Source organism: Tachysurus fulvidraco, chromosome 19 (assembly GCF_022655615.1).
Source record: "Tachysurus fulvidraco isolate hzauxx_2018 chromosome 19, HZAU_PFXX_2.0, whole genome shotgun sequence".
Taxonomy (NCBI): domain Eukaryota; kingdom Metazoa; phylum Chordata; class Actinopteri; order Siluriformes; family Bagridae; genus Tachysurus; species Tachysurus fulvidraco.
This window is the reverse complement of record NC_062536.1, coordinates 6645070-6669622: the sequence shown is the minus strand read 5'-3', so window position 1 is coordinate 6669622 and position 24553 is coordinate 6645070. Positions and strand designations below refer to the sequence as shown.

Sequence of the window (24553 nt, the reverse complement as noted above, 5' to 3'; positions counted from 1 at the left end):
GAGTGAGTGAGTGAGTGAGTGAGTGTGATAGAGAGAGTGGGGGCATGAGTGAGTGAGTGAGTGAGTGAGTGAGTGTGATAGAGAGAGTGGGTGAGTGAATGAGTGAGTGAGTGAGTGAGTGAGTGAGTGTGATAGAGAGAGTGGGTGAGTGAATGAGTGAGTATAGGAACTATGACAGGAACTATAATTCCCATGTCTGTTATTTATCAGGGGTCATGATGAGGGCATGAGAGCTCTGAGTTCTCACAGTGGCAGCGTGTATTAGACTAAACTACAATAACAGTTATTTTTAAAACCAACAATTAAAGCACCAACAAATAATTAGACAAACTGCTTTTTAGTTTGTTTGTATGTTAGTATTAGGTTTATATTTCTTAATTGCTGGTTGTTTTTTGTCCTTCTATTTATCTGTTTTATATGCATGAAATACAATGTTTTCGGTTTTTTAGGGCAGGTCTAGTTATTATTATTATTATTATTATTATTATTATTATTATTATTATTATTATTATCGGATTTAAAATCTGTTACTATTCAAACCATCACACAATTCTGCTAATCTATTTCGTGCAAAGATGCTAGTAGCAGCCACTGCGTAAATTTCTAATGTAAACAGTGAAGTGTTGCGTCTTTTCTTCCACTCAATCTTTGTTTGACCAGCATTTTAATGAGAAGCGCTTGCTCCATTCTTTCACAGGGTCTTCTTCATCTCATCTGTCGTCATAACCAGTCGGAGGACCAGTGGAAGAGGAGGAGGAGGAGGAGTAGGAGGAAGTGCAAGAGATGTCTTTTATGAAAAGCCTCAAGGGTCAAAAGCATCAAAACCGCATTATTGGCTACTTAGAATAATCTTACCAGCAATTTGATTTGACAGTTGCTTCCTATGTCTTACAATGTAACATACATAATCATATGTAAAATATAACAAAATTATTTATATATAAATGAATCAATTAATAGATAAAAGGTTGAATAATGTTTTATTGTTTTGTAAAAAAAAAAGGATGTATACTGTATATACAGACTGCTGATAAACAAAAGTATTAAAACAACAAAGTGCCTGAGTAAATTAATAGACCAATACAAGCCTGAACAGCATGAAGACACTTCTATGCAAGCAAATTCTGTTTAATGTCACCAGACAATTTTCACTGCATTTTACTATGTATTGTATAGTATATGGTTTACAATATTTAAAAATAACAATATGTATATTTAAAAACAATATTTGGAATGATTACATGCAGCCATCAGTTTGTAAAAGACAAACAAACAAACAAACAAACAAAAGAATTTCCTGTACACACTAACATGTACCAGTGTACGCGTTATAACGTCCTGACCCCAATGGCCATCCATATTGTATTACATTACAGCACAGGGCACACAATCTGAGCCGTTTTGATTTATAACCGCCACTGGGACACGAATTAGGTGAGTGTTACGGTGTTATGTATGTAAATAAATTAATTTAATTCAAATAGACCACATTTTTCGTTGGCATACTCACAGGGCGAGCCATTCCTGAGGTCAGAGTCATATCTATTGGGGTCAAGATTGCGCTTAAGTGAGAATTTCGGTCAATGTGGTCGTTTCATAGAGGCAAAGGTATTTAGTAAAGGTAGAAAATGTTCAGATCCTTCTGTCTGTGAATGATCTGCATGTGTCATTGGTAAATATGCTCTTCATTTAGTCTTTATCTAGCTGCACGATTTCCATTCAGAAGAATAATGCGTCATTTTACGCAGCAGAATGAGGCTACTTCCCTGAACTCATGTGTCCATGTGCACCTGTTTAAACATTCTGTTACCTGAACTAGATTATTTTCTGTATTTTTTTTGCATTGTGTTTAAACAGGGGAATTGGCAGCGAGGCTAGTTTGTTTGTTTGCTCCCAGTACACTTGGTCAGTGTGGAAACCCAATAGGAGGGAGCTTTGTGCGCAATGGGCAGCTGAAGCACGGGGGCTAAAAATAATCCTGCACTATCCGGCGTGTGATTACACCGCTGTCACTAACAAACCTCGGATCTGGGAATGAAACCCTGATAATACGACCATCGTTCCAGTAAGTACGCGTTTATTTACTTTTCCTTTCTGCTGCTGAAATTGTTCTATTCAACCGCACACTGAACGGCGAGTGAAGGAATTTATTAGAAATGTCTGCAGGATGGAGTTAGTTCATTATGTGGAGTTAGCTATAGGAAATTCTTAAGAGCAAATGTATATTCTTTATATATAATAATAATAATAATCATCATCATCATCATAATAAGTATTAATTATTGAAGGGCGTGCCTTAATATTAGTAGCTACTGACTTCCATAATGATGCAGTATCCTATAACAACGCCACAACAAAGCACAGTACTATGTCTGTACAATACAACTACAATTAGTACTGTTACAACTATTACTGTTTTAATACTATTATTACTATTACTACTATTACAAGTACTACTACTGCTAACACTACTAATACTATTACTACCACAACTCCCATAGCTACTGCTAGTATTATTATCTAAAACTACTACTACAATTTCTGGCAGTACTACTACAAATTATATTATTATAGTGCTTTTTGTTTGTCTTGTTGTTGTTGTTGTTGTTGTTGTTGTTGTTGTTGTTCTTCTTCTTCTTCTTCTTCATCATGTTGTTGTTGTTCTTCTTCTTCTTCATCTTCTTTTTTCTTCCTCATCATCATCTTGTTGTTGTTGTTGTTCTTCTTCTTCATCATTATCTTGTTGTTGTTCTTCTTCTTCATCTTCTTCTTCTTTTTCTTCTTCATCATCATCTTGTTGTTGTTGTTCTTCTTCTCTTATTATTATTATTATTATTATTATTATTATTAAGAAGAAGAAGAAGCAGAAGAAGCAGAAGCTCAATATTGCGTGACATTCATTGTGTGAATTCCTGTAAACCTACATCGTATACAGTATACACACATACTGTATATACATACATAGTATATATCGCAAATGTTATTTTTTTATAAGCACAGGTCTCTTTCATTAGGCTACTAAATAAAACTCTCCCCTTGTATGTCATGGAATTTGTTTCCAATTCTATTGTCCCACTGGGACGTTTTAAATAGCACTATTTACTAATTTTAGGTTATGGTGTAACACTGTGATTCGAACACCAAATATCCACACACCAAATTTCTGAGTGGTGCTTTCACACAAATCCGATTTATTTTAACTGTTGAATCAGTATTAAACTTTTAAATTTAAACTGTTTTCATCATGATTTAAGACACGTTCCCTGATTTATTTACTAAGATAATCTAGTCCTATTTTCTACCTGATCAGACATCTGAAAAATGGGAAACTCGTGTTTAAGGTCACAAGCTGTGCTGGTGAAGCTCACATATATATAGAGAATTATATAATTGTGTAAAGGAATAAAGGATTCACTCACTGGTGCAGTCTCTGGTAACTTCTCAACTCAAGCTAAATATGAAAACTAGTTGACAGGGGCTTTAAAAGCAAAAACAATCCTACATCATTTAAGGACATAAATGCTCTATGTGTGCATTAGTTTCAGTGTGTTTCCAGCCAGATATTTCATTTAGCAACAAAACATTTATGCTGTCTGTCTGATTTGTTGCTTTCAAAGTCACTTAGCATTTGACATCCATATTAGCACTTTGTACGTTCCAGTACCTTAGTTGTTTTTTTTTTCTTGTTAACTTCAGAAGAGATCTTTGTTAGAGAACTGTTTATAATGTAAGTGATAAGAGGATGTCATTTGTGTCATGGACATTCCTTAACAGTTAATGACATGGCTGGTTTATGAATATGTTATTGTCACAGGAAAATAATTCATTTGGGTTTAGCACAGCACATCATGTGTTATAAAACTGTAATAAAAGAGCAGGCCACTATTGTAATCATATTATTTTGTATAAATTTGTGCTTATACAAATACTCTTTTTTTTCAGGTAAATACCAATCAGGCAGCATGGCTTTGTCATTCTGTGGGAACGATGTCAACGACTCCTACAGCGTCAACAAGGGAGTCCTGAATAATGGCTGTTTTGTGGATGCCCTCAACCTCGTTCCACATGTCTTCTTACTCTTCATCACCTTCCCTATCCTCTTCATTGGTATGACATGCACTCTACATTATTTATTTATAGGAAGTCCAGGTCATTGCATAGAAAAGATTATTATAGAAAAAGTATATATAGTGGATTATATTGGACTGTCAGTAATATTGCTTCCTAGTCTACATCTGTTACATGTTTCACTGGATGAAACATGTCAGACACACAATGCTGCCATTATCTAATCTACTATCATCTGCTATAAACAATTGTTGTATGAATAATGTGTCTACAAAAAAAAAAAAAAAAAAAAACCCTGCTGCAATATACTTCCCTAAATCAACAGGCTTCGGGCCAATTTACCTTGAAGCCTCTATGAGTTAATGTTTATATGTTTATATGTTTGTTTCAGTCAGTAAAATTCTGCATTTTGCTTTTATACCTGTGCCCTAGCTTAAATTTTAATATTCAAGAGAGAATATCTAGCATTTTATTATATTTGGGGAAGATTTTAAACCAAGCATTTCTGGCTAACTATCACAAAATTAAAAACAACCTCAAAACACACAAAAATAGACATAACATATTTTTCTATATTTGAAACCTTGTCGTTAGGAGATTTAATTCACACTATTTATTAATCATTCACTATTATGAAAGTAACAGAAAATGTAGGTCAATATGAGAAGGAAGGGAATGAAGAGAAGAGTCTGAGTAAGTCCAAGCTCCCAAGCAAGCAATGACTAAAATACAAGAAGAGCAAATGTTAAGCACATTGGCAAATGTAGCCAGATTTAGCATAATCTGTCACAAGTAAAATAAAGCTGTGGTTGATTAGTAAGCATTATTTTTAAGAAGGGTTCTCATTGCTAAAATGTTCTTGTGAAATTTGAAACTGTGTTCAGTGAATCCAGGAAGTGGGACAGAAATAGAAATAATGTGTGTGTGTGTCTGAGAGAGAGAGCAAACATGTCTGTGTGTTGTGTGTGTCGAATTAAGGCGAAATACTGGAGTAGTTTAACCTAGAATTTAGAATATCTACATTTTCCCTTCACTGGAACTCAAATGACTCACTGCACACTATGCAACATTCTGTCTACTTCTATCTACTATCTACTAGTGTCTAGGGTATGAATGTTAGAAAGGTTGCATCATCTTATGGAACACTAATTTTTTTATTTGTTGATGGTTAATGACGTCAAAAGCATGTAATGCAACACCGATAGCTTTAGGTGAATACACCCAATTCTTAAAATGTTGAAAAATATACCACACAACATGAGCTAGTAAAAAAAAACAACATTTGTATGATGTCTTGTCCAACAGTGATGCCGGGCATTTCGAACATTTTTCTCATCCAGACTCAGAGCCTGGTAGCTCTGCCCCTTCCTCTACATAAGCAAAGCTGCAAGCGTGCATGAAGTGTCCAACATTGCACTGTTGTTTTATCTAGTTGAATAAGTGCATTATCTAAAACAAATTAATGAATGTGAATGAATGAAAAGTTGAAGTAGGATTAGTCTGTAAGTGCGAGTGTGAGTATAAACACAATCAGGCTGTACACAAAGCCCCTGAGCTCCATCAAGACATGGTGTGTTAATGTCGGAGTCGAGGATCTCGAGTCTCCTGCACTGAGCCCTGACTCTGAGTCAACCCCACTGAACACCTTTGGGATGAACCGGAACACTGACTTAACCCCAGACCTCCTCACTCTTACACCAACAGCATCTTACTAATGCTCTTACACAGCCATACTCCGACATCTAGTGGAAAACCTCCACAGAAGAGTGGAGAGTTTTTGAACTGCTGCTCATACAATGTCACAGGACAGCTGGACACACTCGCAGGAGAACATTACCTACCCTTATCCATGTTGGAAAAAATATGTGGTCAGTCAGATTTAAGAATAGAAATTATGTGTGATAAAGAAATAAATAAAATGATTATATTTCTTAACAAAATAGGATTTTATTGCTTATACTGTACTAAAAGTTTGCAATGACTACACTGAATGATGTAGACTGAGCGTGATCAATTCACATAGTATTAACATAGACCAGTTACATTGCTAAGTCTTATGAGGATGTTGCCACTAATAGGAACTAAACTAGAGCCATTGAATTACATTTAGGAGATTAATTCATGCATGCTAGAACAGTGTGTCTTTTATAAGGCTCTGTTCTCATCTCAGGTGTAATAATGTATAAAACGAGGCCTTTCACCAACTGGTTACAAACGTGTCATATCCTGCTCACAGGAAACCGTGTGTGTTTATAAAAGTGAGGGTGTTTTTTTCCTGAGTGTGCACCTGGCTCTTAAAGCTTTGTTTGGGTTGAATCCCACGTCATTGCTCTATCATCAATGTAGACGAGATCTGATCTTTTCTACCTAGTCCACTTTTCCACTGCATTCCTCAGGCATCTACAATGACAGTGTAGCACTCATGAATAGCTTTCGGCCCTTAAAGGTACAGAAGGGTCTGCGATGTTTGATAGTCAATGTTGACATAAAATCACCAAAACAAACACGTCCCTAACCCAAATGGTCCCACCCCTGTATTGATAGCTCCGCCCACACATACATACGTAACCTAGGCAACTAATGGAAAGAAAGTTGTCTTTATCATAGCTGAAGGGAAGAACAATACGATTGTAGATAAACAAACAAGCAAAAATGACACACAAGCATAATCATGTAAAGGACAAAGGCATATATTAGTTCTGTGTAACAAAGCAAAACCAACGTTACTCACCTATCGAGAAGGAAAAAAGCGCCTCTGCGTCTTAAGTAAAGTCGGCCACATATTCACAGATTGGAGTCAATAACTCCTGAGCTAAACGCTGTTACTACACAAAACGCGGTTGTAGCTGCCTCTCTACATTACTATGATAGAAAAGAGGTGTTATTTGTGTAGTAACAGCGTTTAGCTCAGGAGTTATTGACTCGGGAAACTCCAACCTGTGAATATGTGGCCAACTTCCTGCTCCTTCAGTTCTCTCCAGCGCTGGAAAGCTGATCCTATATTAACACGTCCTACTTCTTGCCTTATCGTAAGCCTTTCTTCACTTTCTTTCTTTGTTTTTATCCTCCATGTCAATGTTAAATCCGCTTTCTGCTAATGTCACACTTGCGCACTGAACACTCTCTCTGTCGCATATTGACAAGACACGCCCCTTTCTGCTCATTGGCTACACGTTTGTTTTGATTTTTGTTGGCCCAACACAGATTTCTGAAGGATTTCTCAAGCATCGGAGACCCTACCTATAATCTATCCGCCAAATCTGTTTACAAGCAGAGCAGCTGACAGCTTTGTTCCCCTGATTCGATGTGATAAAACATCAGAACAATCTCCAGGGTATTCCCAACGCACACCGATGGGAGCTCTTTTTATAGTACTTTTTATTGATTCTCATTTTGATTCTGATTCACAGTAAGGTAATCAGACTCTCAAAAAGATTATTACTTTCCTGTGTAATTACTGATCACTTCATCATCCCGGTCAATTGGTTTTTTGAACAAGACTCATTGTGTTTATACTCACGCATAAAGACTATTCCAAACACAATCTTTCATTCATTCATTCACATCCATCTACTAGAGCACAGTGGAGCCATATCAGGGAACATGTTTTTAAATTAAGACTGAAAGACTGGTGAAGCTCAGCGGTGGTGACATTAAAGTCATGCAACTATGGTTGTGCTCATTTGTGAAGATTATCGCGATGAACAAAATGTGTTTGAGATAGAATATGATGAAGATAAAATGGAATAAGTGTCTTTATAAATGTACTGTTTTATGATGTGTTTTAAAAACAAAATATAGACTTTCCAGAGACTTGATTAGGAATACAGAGACCTGCTGACTCATGCAGACCTAATTAGCAGATCATGTAGTTTCATAGCATTACACGAAACTATACATGGATAGAAAAAGTATGATGTTTTTTCGGTAAAAAATAACAACTTTACTCATTAGCAGATTTCTGCGGTATTGGTAGAATGAAACACTTCTAATGTGCTGTTTTGGATTTGGATCTGGTTCTGATATTTTCTTTTAGTGTGTGTCAGCACATACAGCGGCATTAACAACAACAGCTGCAAGACATAGCACCTCCATATTGGTTTAGCTTTTTCCGACTCCTGGTAACTCATGCTAACACAGTTTTGGCGTGAAGGGCGATCACTAGTTTGTGTTTGTCAGCATTCTGTTTATAAAAATCAATGAAAGCCTTTTCATTCCAGGCATTAAATGGGGTCAGTGTTACCACGTCAGGTGCAGTTTGTACCCTTGGACTTATTTTATCCAAACCTTAAGTATCCAGACATAAAGGAACCTTCTAACTAGACATCTCTGCTTGCCCTTTGCTCCACTATCATCTTATAGAACCAACATTTTAGTTGTTATCTCGTCTATAAGCTCAGTCTACACAATTACAATCTTATACTGGTGACACAGCAGACTTTGGGGATTTTATCAACTCTAGATGATTTTGCACTTCCATGATATCCAATGCTCCGTCCACTTATTATATTATGATAACAGATTCACCACCCTGGTACGAGGTATATTTAGCATGCGTTCATACCACTGTAGAGAAACATAATGTTGAGATTTGCAGAATTTGGGGATATTTGTATATTAATACATAAATAAACAATGAGGTACAATGTAGAAAGCATGAGCTAGCTTGTAATAGATACAGGGTTGGTGATAGTCAAAGCTTTGTTAATTGCTAGTGCATGTTATCTGGATTGCATCATCTGATTAGGAAAATTAAGTTCGTGTAATCAGATTAGGGTACGTTTAATAATTTGTGGATTCAGATATCCAGACAATCATATTAGTCACTTAATTTATAGATGTCGGTCCATCGGCATTTGTACAGCCTGAGGAAACAAAGTGTCATGTAAGCTGATGATTACTTAGATTTTTGTTAATTTAGCTTCAATGATTATCAGCATAAAAAATGTTTATAATACAAAAAAGAAGGATTTTGTGTATAAGAGGAGTTGATCAAGCCAGTGTAGGTGGTGTCAGAGGTTAAATGTGTCTTTGTGTGTGTGTGTGTGTGTGTGTGTGTGTGTGTGTGTGTGTGTGTGTGTGTGTGTGTGTGTGTGTGTGTGTGTGTAGGTTGGGGCAGTCAGAGCTCAAAGGTGCAAATCCACCACAACACCTGGCTGCACTTCCCTGGCCATAATCCTCGCTGGATACTGACCTTCACATTGCTTTTTGTGCACGTGTGCGAGATCGCAGAGGGAATCGTCTCCAACACGTACTCTCCACCATACATACAGACACACACATACACATATACAAACACACATACATGATAATATACATTTAAATGCTTGATACTAAAAAAAAGCAAATACTAAACTTGCTTGCAATCAGACCAAAACTCCACTAATTACTCGTACCAAAGGAAACGGTTTCATATATATATATATATATATATATACTGATAATCTGTGTTTCTTAACAGGGAGATGAAGTCAAATCACTTGCACCTTTTTCTACCTGCATTAATGGGCTTCATAGCAGCTACTACATCAGTGGTCTATTACCACAATATTGAAACTGCCAACTTCCCCAAATTACTCCTCGGTAAGTCACTACATTGATATCCAATAGCTGTCTTAAATGACAAACAATGAAAGCAAGCATGTTTAATTAACTAAGACCTTCATATTAACATCTTTAAATCAATATGCAGCACTATTTATCTATTGGGTGCTGGCGTTCATCACCAAAATCATCAAGCTCTGGAAGTTTGCAGAAGAAGGAGTGGGTATTCAGCATCTCCGCTTCTGTATCACAGCTCTGCTTGTGGTGTTGTACGGCCTGCTTATGGCTGTCGAGATCAACGTCATACGGGTCAGGGTGGGTATTTCCTAGGTTGCAAGCTAAAGGTTTTACTTACAGTAAAGTAAGAACAAAACTAAAACTTGTTGTTATCAAATTGTGCCTGCTTTTAAAACAACCAGAATATGTTCTGTAAATAAAATATGGCAACATTTACAGTGCCATGTTTGACATCTCCCCCTGCAGAAGTATGTGTTCTTCACTAACCCTCAGCGAGTGAAACCACCAGAGGACCTGCAGGATCTAGGTGTGCGTTTCCTCCAGCCTTTTGTTAACCTGCTCTCTAAGGCAACATACTGGTGGATGAACCCTCTGATCATGGGCGCTCACAAAAGGCCCATCGAGCTGAAGAAGATCGGCAAGATGCCCATCGCCATGAGGGCTATGACCAACTTCATGCGTCTGAGGGACGCTTATGAACAGCAGAGGGTGAGTCAAGATGGTTTCGTGTTATAATGCATGTCCTGATTTGAATGAAGTGTAAAGTTTGTTTGCTAGCAAGATCTAAATCAGTGAGCTGATCTTAGCATCTTAGGACGTAAGTTAAATTCATTTGAATCCATTAGGTTGCTAATTTCGACCAAAGGCTGCAAGATTTCATCTACCCATTCTCTCATTCATATTATTTTCATTCTAACTGAAAGAGACATCCAGACTTTCAAATAGTTTCCAATAATATGTCTGTGTTTGTGTGTGTTTTACCACAGGAGAATGCAGAGGAGATGGGAAAGACCCCATCCATCTGGAGGTCCATGTACCGTGCATTCGGGCGGCCCATTCTCCTCAGCAGCACCTTTCGCTACATGGCTGATTTACTAGGCTTTGCTGGACCACTCTGCATTTCTGGAATTGTAGAGAACCTGAACCCAGAGAACAAGACTGAAGTCTTTAACATGACCAAGGTGTGTTGGTTTGGTGTCTTTGGGCTGTGTTTAGAGTTTAAACTTTAGTAGAATAGTGAAGTAGAAAGCTAAAACTCTATATGGCCAAATGTTTCTGCACACCTGAGCATCTCACTTATATGTGCTTTTTCTCCAAACTCCAAAGGTTAGAAGCGTACAAATGTACAGAATATCTATGTATGACGTAGTATTATTTTTTCCCAGGCAAAAGATAATACTATGAATTAATTATGTTATATTTTTGCATTTAATATCATGCTGTAACGTCTTGTACAGTGCTTGTACATCAGCTGCGAGTATGGTTTCGTGTAAGCATATATAAGAGTGGAAGAGAAAAAGAGAAAAAATAAATGAATTATTTTAATGAAAAATATGCTTTCCCAAAATTGCTGGTTACAGATCATTGTCAGTTTAGACAGATCTATAATGCAGGGTCAAGGAGGCTATATGTACACAGACTATAGTTACTGTACAAGCTGCAGATGCTATTGATCAGCCAGGACATAGCTGAAGAAGGGAACTAAGCTAAAACAGGAACTAAATACAAAGCTTCTGTAAAGATTTATTAATAGCGTAGTACAGTACATAATCTTTATCATTTTGTCATCATGTTTGAGATTTGTACTGCACAATTTACTTTCTAAAATATGTAAAAGGGTACTTTATGTACAACATCTGCGAAAGGCCTTAAAACACGACATGTGTCCCAACCCAGATGAACTCAGAGACACTCCACATTCCAGTTTGTCCCTAGTGCCAGTTAGGTGAGATATGATCTTAATGAAATAACATAACAGGCTGTATCTTTCTGTATCTGTCAGGCTGTTATCACTCAGTCAGGTCCACCCTCATTTTTAGCAATTAACAAATCATATGACTTCATCGGCTGATCGTATTATCAGGAGTCTTGCCTTTTCATCCGTAGCGTCATCCTTCTCGATTTACCTCACGCATCACATCATATATCCAGACCTGCTTTTTTTTCAAGTATAGAAACATCTACTGTGACATTTTCTCACCATTCCAGTTACCATCACATCAGACAACGCCTTTATTAGATAACAGAGTCACCTCTGCTGAGAGCAATGTGCGTGTAACTGAGACGAGAGATTACATCAGTGCATTTGACAGCGATGACACAGTTACTTAATAGTTTAGGTCATTGTAGTGTCTGATTAAAGATGAAGATTAGGTTAACCTTGTCGAAAGGTAGCAGGCATCGAGTGAGAACAGATGCACGTGTCTTCATGACCTGGATACTTCTACATTTGCATCCCACCCACTCACACCCTCTGGTTTCTGCCAGTGATGCAGTATTAACATAAAATCACAAGGACATTATTTTTTTTTATGAGTCTATCATTTCACAGTGTTCGGCATTTCTAAGTCATTTGTACTTGCGTCTATTTTAGATCATGATTTTTAAATCCTTATTTTCAGAGCGACTTTTGTTCCATGGTGGGTGTTTGCATATGTGGGTGTGTGTGTTGTGCATTGTTATTTTTTTTGTTTTGACCTTGTTTTTATCTTGTGCCTGTAAGACAGAGGATCTACCATTTGGAGTCTACTTTATGTCCTCCACGGAGCTGTTCAAAAAGGCGTATGTTCTGGCCGTGCTTCTCTTCCTGGCCCTGGTGCTCCAGCGCACATTTTTACAAGCCTCCTACTACGTCACTATAGAAACAGGCATCAACCTACGAGGAGCACTCTTGGTGGGTTATGGACTTTAGAAATATTTCATAGAAACATGGCTTAGACATATAGATTTTGTCTCGTTCATCCTACCTGAAGCGTTTTGTTACTAGCGTGAGATTTATAGGTAATTGCATTTTTCCAGGCAATGATCTACAACAAGATCTTGCGTCTCTCCACCTCCAACATGTCTATGGGAGAGATGACTCTTGGACAGATCAACAACCTGGTGGCTATAGAGACCAACCAGCTGATGTGGTTCCTGTTTCTGTGCCCTAACTTGTGGGCAATGCCTGTGCAGGTAAATGCAGTTCTTTTATCTTTATTTTGTTTAAATTGGTAATATGAACATATTCTGACCTACCAGGGATGTGGTAGCCAAGTGGTAAAGGTGCTGGCCTACCAATCAGAAGGTTGTGAGTTTGATTCTCAGGTCCACCAGGCTGCCACTGCTGGGCCCCTGGGCAAGGTCCTTAACTCTCAGTTGTATAAAAAATGAGATAAAATGCAAGTCGCTCTGGATAAGGGTGTCTGATAAATGTGAATGTACCTTCATTTCAATCAATTAGAAGTCTAAGAAGCTTTTGTAATGATTACTGCATTAAAGGCTTTTTTAACGTTTGCTTCCATGATGTCATTTAACAATTAACACAAGATACGCACATGGTTTATTTTTTCGGTTAACAAATTACAATGTGTGCATTACATTTACTATTATCATGCCCTTCTATTTGTATTTCTTTCCCATTTTGTTGAGCATGAATATGTCTCTTTTCACCAAGAGAAACATTCAGACAGTTTTCTCTGGGCATTAGCAATATGAAGTGTGATTATTCATTGTTTCCCTGAAGAGGTTTCTTGTATAAACCAGTAAAAGGTGAACATCCATTCTGTGGGGTTGGGAATGAATCACATTCAGCACTCACATGGCCTGGTTTACTTTAACAAATTGCTGGGGTTTCCAGAAACTGCACAATATTTTATTGAGTCCTCTCAGTTTGCTTCTATAATTGGGCTTAGAAATGATTCATTTTATCTCGGTGTTGTGTATAAGGGAACCTGCATTTAACCATTCAGAAGAATCCATCACAGGAAGTAGTCTCATTTCGTACAAGGTCCTCTGTCTGTAGTTTGGTCTTAAATGAGTAAGCGGGTTGAAAAATAGTGCTTATGGGGTTTTATAGTGGTATCTCTGGCATCAAGTTCTACTTATTAAATGTAGACTAATGGTTTTGCTTAAAATGGATGCTTTAATTTAATTAATAATTTACTCTCACATATATTGTACACAACAATGGTTTCTATTCCAAATCAGCGATATCCTTGTCAGCCAGTAGAATTGAAAATAATGAAAAGATTGAGATCGCTTTTCTTCTTTGTATGATCTCGAGAGGTTTGGATGATGCAGCTTCCTGTTAAAGAAGTGATGTGGAATATTGCAGATGTTGATGTTTTGTAAGTGGGAGACAAAAAGCACCGCAGATATGATATCATTACCTGGATGCTGCACATGCAGTGTGCAAGTTGAAGATTAGTGAGTTGTATTGATTTTGCATGGGTTACAGAGGCGATCTTAAAAATGTGGTGTTATACATTCGTGTGTGTACTTGCTTTACAATTCATGTCATGTTCCCTTCCTTATTTACTCAGATTATTATGGGTGTGATCCTGCTGCATTACTTGCTGGGGTTCAGTGCTCTCATAGGTGCACTGGTCATTGTGTTGCTGGCCCCCATTCAGTACCTCATCGCCACCAAGCTTGCTGACACACAAAAAAACACACTGGTAACGCACCCTTTTAATGCACATATTTGGACTAAAGCATAATGATATAATAATCTGAGCTGTTTTGTTTTCAAGTGCTTTAACACCAAACATTTGCTCTCTGTTAGGACTACTCCACAGACCGCCTGAAAAAAACCACAGAGATCCTGAAAGGCATAAAGCTGCTGAAGTTGTATGCCTGGGAAAACATTTTCTGTGATAGTGTACTGGACACCAGGAACAAGGAACTCACCAGCCTCAGGACGTTCGCTTTTTACACGTCCATGTCCAGTAAGCATTATTGAAATCTTATTCTAATTACAGGAATTTTTCTGCCATACAACAAACCACTGTCTCTTATTTTCTCCTTTCAGTTTTTATGAACGCAGCCATCCCCATTGCTGCTGTATTAGTGGTAAGACAGTCACCATAATATCCATATAGTGTCTCTCTCTTCTCACACAATATCCATAGAGATTCATGTAGATATCATATTAGTGTATCTTATTAAAATAAATATATATTTTCCTTCAGACTTTTGTTACTCATGCATATATCAGCGACCCTGATGACAGACTGAGTCCAGCCAAGGCTTTCTCCTCTCTGGCTCTCTTCCACATCCTGGTCACTCCACTCTTCCTGCTCTCCACTGTGGTCCGATTCGCAGTAAAGGCCCAGGTCAGGTACGTAGTTCATCATCTAAGAACAATACAAAAACAAAACTCTCTATGAATGTTAGACTAATTTGAGGTTAATGCCAAATTATGCTGTTTTTAAAATGGACACAGATTCTGTAATAGATTGTAAGTCTGGCTACAAACAGTGGATGATTTTACTCTAGAGCTTTACATCTGTTCTGTAAACTTTAAAAGTAAAGTTAAAGTCTTTTTTGTATCTCTTGATGCTGCTTATTTTAAGATCGGCACTTATCTCTAAAATTGCCTACTAACATTTGAGAAATTTAGAATTTAATTACAGAGAAAGTTAAACACAGATCCAATTAACAATTAACACCATGGAGCACACAACACATAATAGTTGCACTATGTATACCTCAATTGCACATTTCGTACTTGCACTCTGTACATACATGCATACATATTGTCTGAATGTTTATGTTTACTTCAACTGCACATTTCACAATTGTACATGTGTACATACAAATTGTATATATTGTATACTTATTTGCATATGTATATTTCATATGTTTATTTTAACTGCACATTTCACACCTGTAAATGTGTACATACAATTTCATCTATACTACATATGTCATTCTGTTACACTGTGGAGATTATGTCACTAAAACAAATTCCTCGCATGTGAAAAAATGCCTGGCAATAAAGCTGATTCTCTCTTCTCTCTGAAACCTTACATGATGCTAATGTCAGTTCTTTTATAGCCTCTAGAGCAGGGGTGTCAAACTCAAATTCACAGTGGGCCAAAATATAAAACTGAGATAAAGTCACGGGCCAAACTGAATATTTATTGAAAAATTAACTGCAACTGATATGTAAAGTTCAACCTTTTTCATATGGAAACAAACTTTAGTTTTGCTTAAATACAGGATTTGGAACAACCAGAGCTTGATATTACAAACACATAAGGAATTAAATTTGAAATAAAAGACACATCAGTGGTGTTCATTTCGCAAACTTTGACCATACACTTTTTGACAAACTCTCCCTCGTTAAAGGGCCAGGCAGATTTTGCAATCTCTGCTGCCACAATAAAGCTTTACAGCCTTTACTGCAGCTTCACTTTTTGATTTTGCTTTCATGAACAGCCGGGAAACCAGACTTTTTTTTTCATGTTCTCCGCCTTCTGGAGCTTCTGCTTTACGTCCAGGTCCTTATACTTCTCATAATGTTTCGTTTCATAGTGTCATCTTATGTTATATTCTTTCGTTACAGACACGTTAGCTCCGTTAGCACACAAGATAAACAGGTCTGTCCTTTATATTCGTGAACAGATAATCGGCCTCCCACCTGCCTTGTAAGCTCATATTGTCCATTTTTCATTTGGCCATTTTTGTGGAGGGTGAATTAACTTGCCCGATGTGACTGTAGCATGGTTGTTAACGACTGTCAACAGAGAATGAGGGGCGCTTGCTGTTCGTGACAGTGACAGACATCAATACAGTGGCAAGGCATTCTGGGATTTGTAGTATTAGTGGAGCGTGCGGCTAGCCAGCTGTAATGCACATTTGATATGATCTCGCGGCCAAATATAATTACAGAGTTTGACACCCCTGTTATAGACTGTAATGTTGCTTGAACATTTACAGTATTTGGCAGACGCCCTTATCTAGACGCCTAGAGCGACATACATAAGTGCTTAAATCTCTAACACTGAATACATTAATGCTGGTTCACTAGGTTACATACTTAAGATACCATGAGTTTAAAACATTTGTTCAAAGTTACAATGAAAAAGTGTCAAAGGTCTGCTGTTAATTCCAGGAATCACTGTGAATCACCGCTAAGATACTTCTTAAATCACATAGTATTTTAGAATATGTTTGAAATTTTTAATTCCAGATTAAAGCATATGATTAAAGCATACGTTTATTTAAAATATTATCTTTGGAAATTTTTGAACTAGTTTTTACTCACATGTATAGTTCTAGATTCTTTAATAATTGTGCTATTATCATGTACACATTATTTTGCCCTTTGACCTCACTGATGGTTCTTTTGCTTGTTTCCGAAAGTGTTCAAAAGCTTGGTGAGTTCTTACAGAGCGAAGAGATCGGTGATGACAGCTGGAGAAATGGAGACATGCCCATGATTTATGAGCCTTACAAGAAATCCTCTGGGGGTGTAAGTACACACATACACTCAGTCATGGATGGATGGAAGGATGGGTGGAGTCTTTGCCACAGACTTGGCAAGTTTTTGTGAACAATAAACAAAAACAATTGCCTAATATTTTTTTTTAAATGACATGCATTTTGGCAATAATGCAAACAGATGGCCAAACAAACATTTTGTCTTCTTGTTTGTGGATAAAAGCAGATATATTGCGTTCACCGTCTATTGTATTGAATACCTGCAGCATTCATTCATTCACAGTGATGATGTGGCAGCAGAGCATAGCACCTGGTTTCAACAGCCAAGCAACAGTCACTGAGTCACTGAGACTTTATATTTTGTGAAATGGATAATGACCCATTCAGGTGTTCCTATTAAAGTGGTCATTGACTGTATCTTCTATTCCGAGCAGATATCTATATTTTCAGGTTGGTAACCTTGATATTTAAAATTCAGGAATCTCTCACATAAGGAGCATTGTTCTTACAGTTTGAGGACACGAAATTTTATGAAGGAATCTGTTTAGATTAAATGATTCAATTTCAACTCCAATCCATTTCAATCACAGTATTAGTTATGATCACATTCTCACTGTCAACTGTAGTTCTGAATGTTGCTGAAAAGTCAATTTGTGTCGATTTTGAACACGATGTCACAGAATTTTAGGTGACCTTGTTCTAACCGTACTGTATACTTACTGACCCTGCTGCAGTGGTGTGTCTCTCCCGACACCAGAGATGTAAGCGGAGACAGTCAGGGTGTGACTCTTGAGTCGAATGAGAACCTATAAACATGTTAAAGAAGTCTCCAGAGTCATCTGTTTTGTGAGGGATGAGACACTCGTGCATGTGCTCCCGAGAAGGAAAGGGTGTCAGTGGGAGAGAAAATGCAGGGAGATACGAGAGGGAGGGGGCAAGAAAGAGAATACATGAAGTCTCAGCTGACACAATTATTGACACCCCTCTGTTTTTTGGCAACACTGAGTTCTTCTTTTTTTGTAAAGCTTGATGAGATTTAATACAGAGGAACAAATCTGAGAGCACTCCTCAGGGTTCTAGGCCCGCTTTTGTAAACTCAAAAGACTGTGAATATATAATTCAGCAGTGCATATATGCATCAATTACAAGATGAAACAGAATCAGTGTGCGCTCTTTGCCACAGATCATGTGCTCTCCACTGTCTTCATTCACATTTGTAGACTACATTTGTAGTCGCTGCACCAGGTCGCTCCATATTTGTATAAAGTTCACATGTTCTTTTTTTCACGTTGCTGGACACGCCTACATCTACTGTCCAATGCTTTACATTTATGGATCGGAAAAAAGAAAGTGTTTCTTTACAAATAGTTTGTTGTCATAGCGCTGATCTAACCCTAGATTTGGAGCCTTTGGCTTCTAAATGTTACCAGTTTCTTGTGATCCTCAGAAAAATTTGTCTAAATTCATTCATTTTTACCGTTGCAGAGAATATTAACATTTACAGGCATTTAGTTACTGTTATAATTAGTTTTTACCCATCTTTACTAAGCATGAAAATAAAGAACTGACTGTAGATGAGTGTATATATACATATTTACAAATTATATTTCATATATATATATATACCAGGCCTAAATCAAGGAAAACTGTGTTTCTGCTCATATTCGCAAAGAAATCATCTTTTTGGGGTTAATACACCCTGAATTTTCCATATATGTAATTTCTTCATACTATTCATAAGACAACAAAAATGTTCTCACATTCTCTTTCTCTCTCTTTTTGTCTCTCGTGCCTTTGCAGACAAAGGTGATAAATAGGAAGCAGCCACTAAGTTATCAGATGGATAACTACGATCAGCCCATGCGCAGGCAGCTGCGTCCCACCGAGACGGAGGATGTCGCCGTGAAGGTCAGGGATCACCAGCCTCCACAGAGCCTCATCAGCTCAGATTCTCAGGCCCTTCTCACACACTCACAGAGAACATCCTGCTACTGAATTACGCGAGAGCTCCACAGGGTCTGCTCGTTCTCATCTCAGCTGCTTTTAACCTTTATCCCATGTACGTGTCACGTCTGACACGTACATGTTTGAATGTGGATGTTTTTGCTCTCATTAATATTGTTGCCCAGTAAACTGAAACTAAGAGAAAATGAAAAGATACTAAAGAACACATTTATTCTATGAAAATCCTGCATCTAGTCTGACATGTTTTAGATAAATTTAGATTTGGTTACAGCCAGAAAGATGTCCAAAATTCTCGTGAGAAGAATTTAATAGTCATTTGTTTTATAGTTTGTTTTATTTTGTTGTTCTTCTGGCTTAAGGTCCCTGTAGGGTCCATTTCCTTGAAGCCTCCCAATGGGCCAAACTAGCCTCCTAACTAATGAACTCAATAACAACAAATCCACATAATGCACTGGACCTGACTCCCTGACCCATGTCACATCCGCTTATTGGCTCACTTCTACTCCTTCTCTCCCATTTTTGAGCACTGCTCCCAGCTGCTTTCCATTGTCCATTTTGCTCTTTTCCCACTGACTCTCAGTCCTGCTGCGGATTTGACCCATGCACGGCTTTTTTTGATGGATAGGAACATTATTGTCACTGTAAATAAACATTTTGTTCCCAAAAGCATCTAACATAGTGTGGTAGTTTGCAGCAATGAGATAAGAGGCAAACGTGGGTTAAATTTGAAGTCCTTTTCTAAACTCATGTGGTTCATGTGCTTTTGCTTTGTTAAGGTGACCAATGGATACTTCACATGGGGAAGCAACTTGTCGACCCTATCTGACATAAACATCTGCATTCCTTCAGGTAATATGACCCACAGTGTTGGGTGAAAGAAAGCATCTCTGGTTCAGAGTTTGGTTTATTGGTTATGACTCCAAAGCTACCGTGTAAAAATCATTTTTTGTTTAAAAAAATTGATTTCTAAAACTATTCAGATTTAATAATATATTAATACAATGAATACATTTTTTATTATGATGCCAAAATGTCTACATGTGAAATTACTGTACATTCCTTAATGCATTATGCTGGATTGCCCTCTGCAGGTCAGCTGACCATGATTGTGGGCCAGGTGGGTTGTGGGAAATCATCACTGCTTTTATCCATGCTGGGCGAGATGCAGAATCTCAGTGGAAAAGTCTATTGGAGCAAGTAAGACGACCGATTTAGCTCCGTTATCTCAGAGAGTTTGAGAAATGTATGTCTTAATATCGAATGCTAATCAAGGTTATTTGAGGGAATAAACATTTCACACTTCATTTTTACCACACTGTGTGTGTAATATGTGTGTGCATATATGTATCGGTGTGTGTGTGTGTGTGTTCCATGTGTTCTTTGCATTCATTTGATGTGTTTTTGTCCAAGCATGGCAACTTACCACTTCATCATTCAGACGCATTCAGTGTTTATCACTAACACTGTTGGTGTTCTCTTTTGTTTCCTGTTACTGGTAAAAATGCTCATGCCTCCATCTTTCAGTCCATACTGGAGATGGTCTCTGATTAGCATTTGCCAAGTTCAACAGTGTGACACAAAGTCAGTAAGTCTGCCACGTGCTCTTTTTGTGCTGCATTATATCATCTAACAGCCTGTTTTTGGCACTGCAATAAAGTCAGATTACGATGTCATATAGTTAAAAAAAAGTGTAATTTACAGTGTCCTTTCTTAATTTCTGTACAACTTGTTCACCTAGTAGCACATTTTGATTCAGATTACACTGAGACTATGCTTCGTTTCTGCTTCTCATGCTCTGCTGTTCTTGTGAACACTAAACATTATTTTTATGATTATTTTTTTTAGCTGTATGTGAAGAGTGCTGAAAACAAATGACGGCACTCTCCACATCCAGCTAAAGATATCCCTATAGTCATAATGGATGAGCGGAGACTGTCATTGAACTTGCAGGTTGTAGCAATGGGCTGCAAACTAACTCTTTTCATGTGTGTTCTATCTTTCTCTGTGTCCTCCTTCAATGCTACGCTCAATCAGTCTTCCTGATTGTGAGATGTTCCATGATGGCTGCATAAGGTATTCCATAAAGATGTTTATGCACATGTGAACACACACAAAGAGTTTCCTGATCATCTTACCCAAGGCAACATCGTTACTGTCACCATACAGAACCTTTGGTCTTTGATGATTTGAAAACTTGTGTGTCTTTGTGTGACCTCTTAAGGGAATTAATGCCTGCTTTGAGAATAATCAGTAAAACAAGATAAGCTAAAAAGCTTCTGAAGGCTATGGGGATGTGTGAATGTGGTATTTCAATTTGTAACTCAAGCTTCTAATTTCCATGACTCACAAAATGATGTTTTGACCCCTGTCAACAGCGAGTATGACACAGATTTTTCCCACGAAGAACGGAGGTATTTATTTGCAGTTGTGTAACAGAAGTGCAGTGGTCCATCCATCTACACATCTATGTTTCTAACCATCCATTCTTCGACGTGCTGTGTACAATTTCCATCCAGATATGATGTGTGATGGTCTAAAATGTTGGGAGTCCAGAAACCTATTCCTATGGATTACCGTTATGATTCATTACAAAATAATTCCAAAAATGTCATAGTACACCTTTATAGATCGATGTTTTTTAGTTTTTCACACATGTATTACAATTCAGAAGAAGCTTTACTAAGGAATGATCATTGTTTGATCCACGCCTTTCAATCACCAGTTTTCCTGAATAACTTGTTCTTAAGCATCTGCAATCATTGAACTCATCGAAACCTTTAGGTCATATGGTGACTTCCAGATTTAGTATTTTACTATAAAAATACCAACGTCAACATACGTTCCCACCTCCGCCTTGTGTGTGTGGAGTTTGCATGTTCTCCCCGTGCCTCGGGGGTTTCCTCCGGGTACTCCGGTTTCCTCCCCCGGTACAAAGACATGCATGGTAGGTTGATTGGCATCTCCGGAAAATTGTCCGTAGTGTGTGAGTGAATGAGAGTGTGTGTGTGCCCTGCGATGGGTTGGCACTCCGTCCAGGGTGTATCCTGCCTCGATGCCCGATGACGCCTGAGATAGGCACAGGCTCCCCGTGACCCGAGAAGTTCGGATAAGCGGTAGAAAATGAATGAATGAATGAACATACATACATCTCTTTAAGGTAGTCTTATGTGTGCATGCACAAAAGAAGTTATACTTCCCATGGTTCTCATCAGGACCAATCCTCCTACACCATGCAGCTTCTTCAAGTTCAGTGTTTTTTAAACTGTTTTTTATTATCCTTAACAAAACATCCTTATTGTACTGTATTACAGTTTTTGGTGTATTTCTTGCACTACATTTTGCTGTCCTTAAAATGTTTTTCCTACATTAATGATACGGTATGGCCAAAAAGTATTTAATTCCAATCTTCAATTATTTTATTAACGTTATTGATGTTTTATTGGATGTTGCAGACCTAAAGGTTTTTTTTTATCACATTTTTATATGCACTTGATTTATAGGTTAATTTCCTTATTTTAAACATAACACAAACAAGCCATAGTCAGCGTTTTCATGTCTTGACTCCCTGCATTTCTTAAATCATCATTAACTTGTGAATTTCTTCATTTTCTTAACCCTTGGTTTGTTGTGGTCATTCCTGCTTTATAATAGAGCCATCCTTCACTTCGATGTCATTTTTGTTTCCCCTCACAGTAAGAACAGGTACTCTGTGGCATACGCAGCTCAGAAGTCTTGGCTGCTAAATGCTACTGTAGAGGAGAACATCACATTTGGGAGTCCTTTCAACAAGCAGAGGTGAGAGCTGCCTTTGTAAAAACAAGGTGTCACTGGGTAACGTTTAAAAGGTAATCAATGCACTCAAAATGACATTGTTGCCGTTCTAGTTTTAGTTATCTTGACTGCATATTGTTGGCCAAGTGATAGTCACATTAAAGAATCCTGTGCATTTGTTTGGTCCTTCAGTTAGCAGAAATATAATTACTTTCTTTTGTTCACAACTTACAGATACAAGGCTGTGATTGATGCTTGCTCACTGCAGCCAGATATTGATCTCCTTCCATTCGGGGACCAGACTGAAATTGGAGAAAGGGTAAGATGAAAATCTGTCAAAGATGAGTTATTTCTCTGAGTTCAGTTCATCTCTAAAGCCCCGTGCATAAAAGTGGCCCAATTTTTTGGGGTAGAGTGAGCAGGTCAGACTTCTTCAGGAGTAGCGTGAACACTCAAATCTTGCCCAGATCGGATTTTTTTCAAATCAGATTTAGGCCACTTCCATATGTGATTTTCTCCAATGTGGCCGCAGTGTGAACAACCAAGGCGGATTTGATGTGACTTTTACGTCAATCTACTGTACATCGACATTCGTCACAATTCGTCACAACGGCGAGTACGCACACAAACGTGACTACGCCTACAAAATGGATCAAATAATCAAAAGTTGCCCTCGACATCTGAAAATTTTCAAAACACTGCGTCTCTGTGCTGCCATTACACAAACATTTAGAAAGAAAAGCGAAAATGCTTACTTCCTCCATAACCTCGCCAACTTTAGCGCAACGGCGTGCTGCGTGTGACGTCATAGTTATTGTTTGTTTGCGCATGCGGGTCAGTTCGAAACAGCAGACAGTTCACACTGGTATCTGATATACTGTAGGCCACATTTTAAAAGGTAATGTGAACAGCCAAACAAAAAAATCAGATCTGAGCAAAATATCCGAATTGAGCATTAAGACTTGCCGTGTGAACGTGGCCTATGAGACCTGGGATTTGTTCTACATCAGCTGTGGTAACACCACTAACCTGATCACAGGCTATTAATAAATACCATGAAAAGACTGGCATATCAAAAATAAAGAACGGAATCCCTTCTATTTTAACTGTTAAAATAATACTTTTCATGTGATGCTTTGCAGGGAATAAATCTCAGCGGAGGTCAGAGACAGAGGATATGTGTGGGCAGGGCTCTGTATCAGAACACCAACATTGTTTTTCTGGTATGAAATCAGATCAATTTGTGTATAAGCAATTGATAATTTAATTTTACAGATTTCAGGACTTTATTAAGAATGTATTAGAAATGTTACACAGATGTGCATGGTCTGAGAAAACCCATCACTGTCTCTGTGGTGGAAATATGCATCTTGTCCCCCCCCCCAGGACGACCCATTTTCTGCTCTGGACATCCATTTAAGTGACCATCTCATGCAGGAGGGCATTCTCAAGTTCTTGCAGGACGATAAGCGCACCACGGTCCTAGTTACACACAAGCTGCAGTACCTCATTCATGCAGACTGGGTCAGTGTCAGAAGATTGTGTAAAATATTTTTCAAATGTAGTGACACGCTTGCTCAGGTTCTGCTCAGGTTCTGTTGGGTCAATAGCAAAGTCTGATGATAAGGAGCCAACATCTATCAAACTATTTCCAAGAATAAATACATGAATCATATAAGTTTCAGTCCTGGTTTATAGTCATGTTTATACCCTTTATTTATGAAGGTTTTTTCTGCGTTGTTTACAATTTTCTGTTGCT

At 37.9% G+C, this 24553-nt stretch overlaps 1 protein-coding gene across 6 annotated transcripts in view; it reads left to right on the top strand.

The window, feature by feature from the left end:
* The first annotated feature begins 1316 nt into the window (after positions 1-1316).
* Positions 1317-24553, top strand: part of abcc9 (ATP-binding cassette, sub-family C (CFTR/MRP), member 9) — a 35364-nt gene continuing 12127 nt past the window's right edge. For 2 of the 6 annotated variants that reach the window (XM_047804010.1, XM_047804011.1), the window contains exons 1-24: positions 1650-1672; positions 1858-2065; positions 3943-4107; positions 9178-9319; positions 9530-9651; positions 9761-9927; positions 10096-10338; positions 10617-10811; positions 12353-12523; positions 12649-12804; positions 14154-14288; positions 14396-14558; positions 14642-14682; positions 14802-14950; positions 16981-17089; positions 18859-18966; positions 19800-19872; positions 20115-20220; positions 21058-21096; positions 21399-21434; positions 22717-22818; positions 23029-23113; positions 23937-24017; positions 24181-24318. In XM_047804010.1, the coding sequence (XP_047659966.1) occupies positions 3963-4107; positions 9178-9319; positions 9530-9651; positions 9761-9927; positions 10096-10338; positions 10617-10811; positions 12353-12523; positions 12649-12804; positions 14154-14288; positions 14396-14558; positions 14642-14682; positions 14802-14950; positions 16981-17089; positions 18859-18966; positions 19800-19872; positions 20115-20220; positions 21058-21096; positions 21399-21434; positions 22717-22818; positions 23029-23113; positions 23937-24017; positions 24181-24318 (2706 nt within the window). In that variant the 5' untranslated portion in view covers positions 1650-1672; positions 1858-2065; positions 3943-3962. Of the gene's footprint in view, positions 1435-1596; positions 1622-1649; positions 1673-1857; positions 2066-3942; positions 4108-9177; positions 9320-9529; positions 9652-9760; positions 9928-10095; positions 10339-10616; positions 10812-12352; positions 12524-12648; positions 12805-14153; positions 14289-14395; positions 14559-14641; positions 14683-14801; positions 14951-16980; positions 17090-18858; positions 18967-19799; positions 19873-20114; positions 20221-21057; positions 21097-21398; positions 21435-22716; positions 22819-23028; positions 23114-23936; positions 24018-24180; positions 24319-24553 lie in introns of those variants that run through there. The other 4 variants (XM_027153968.2, XM_027153965.2, XM_047804012.1 and 1 more) reach the window with 4 other exon arrangements.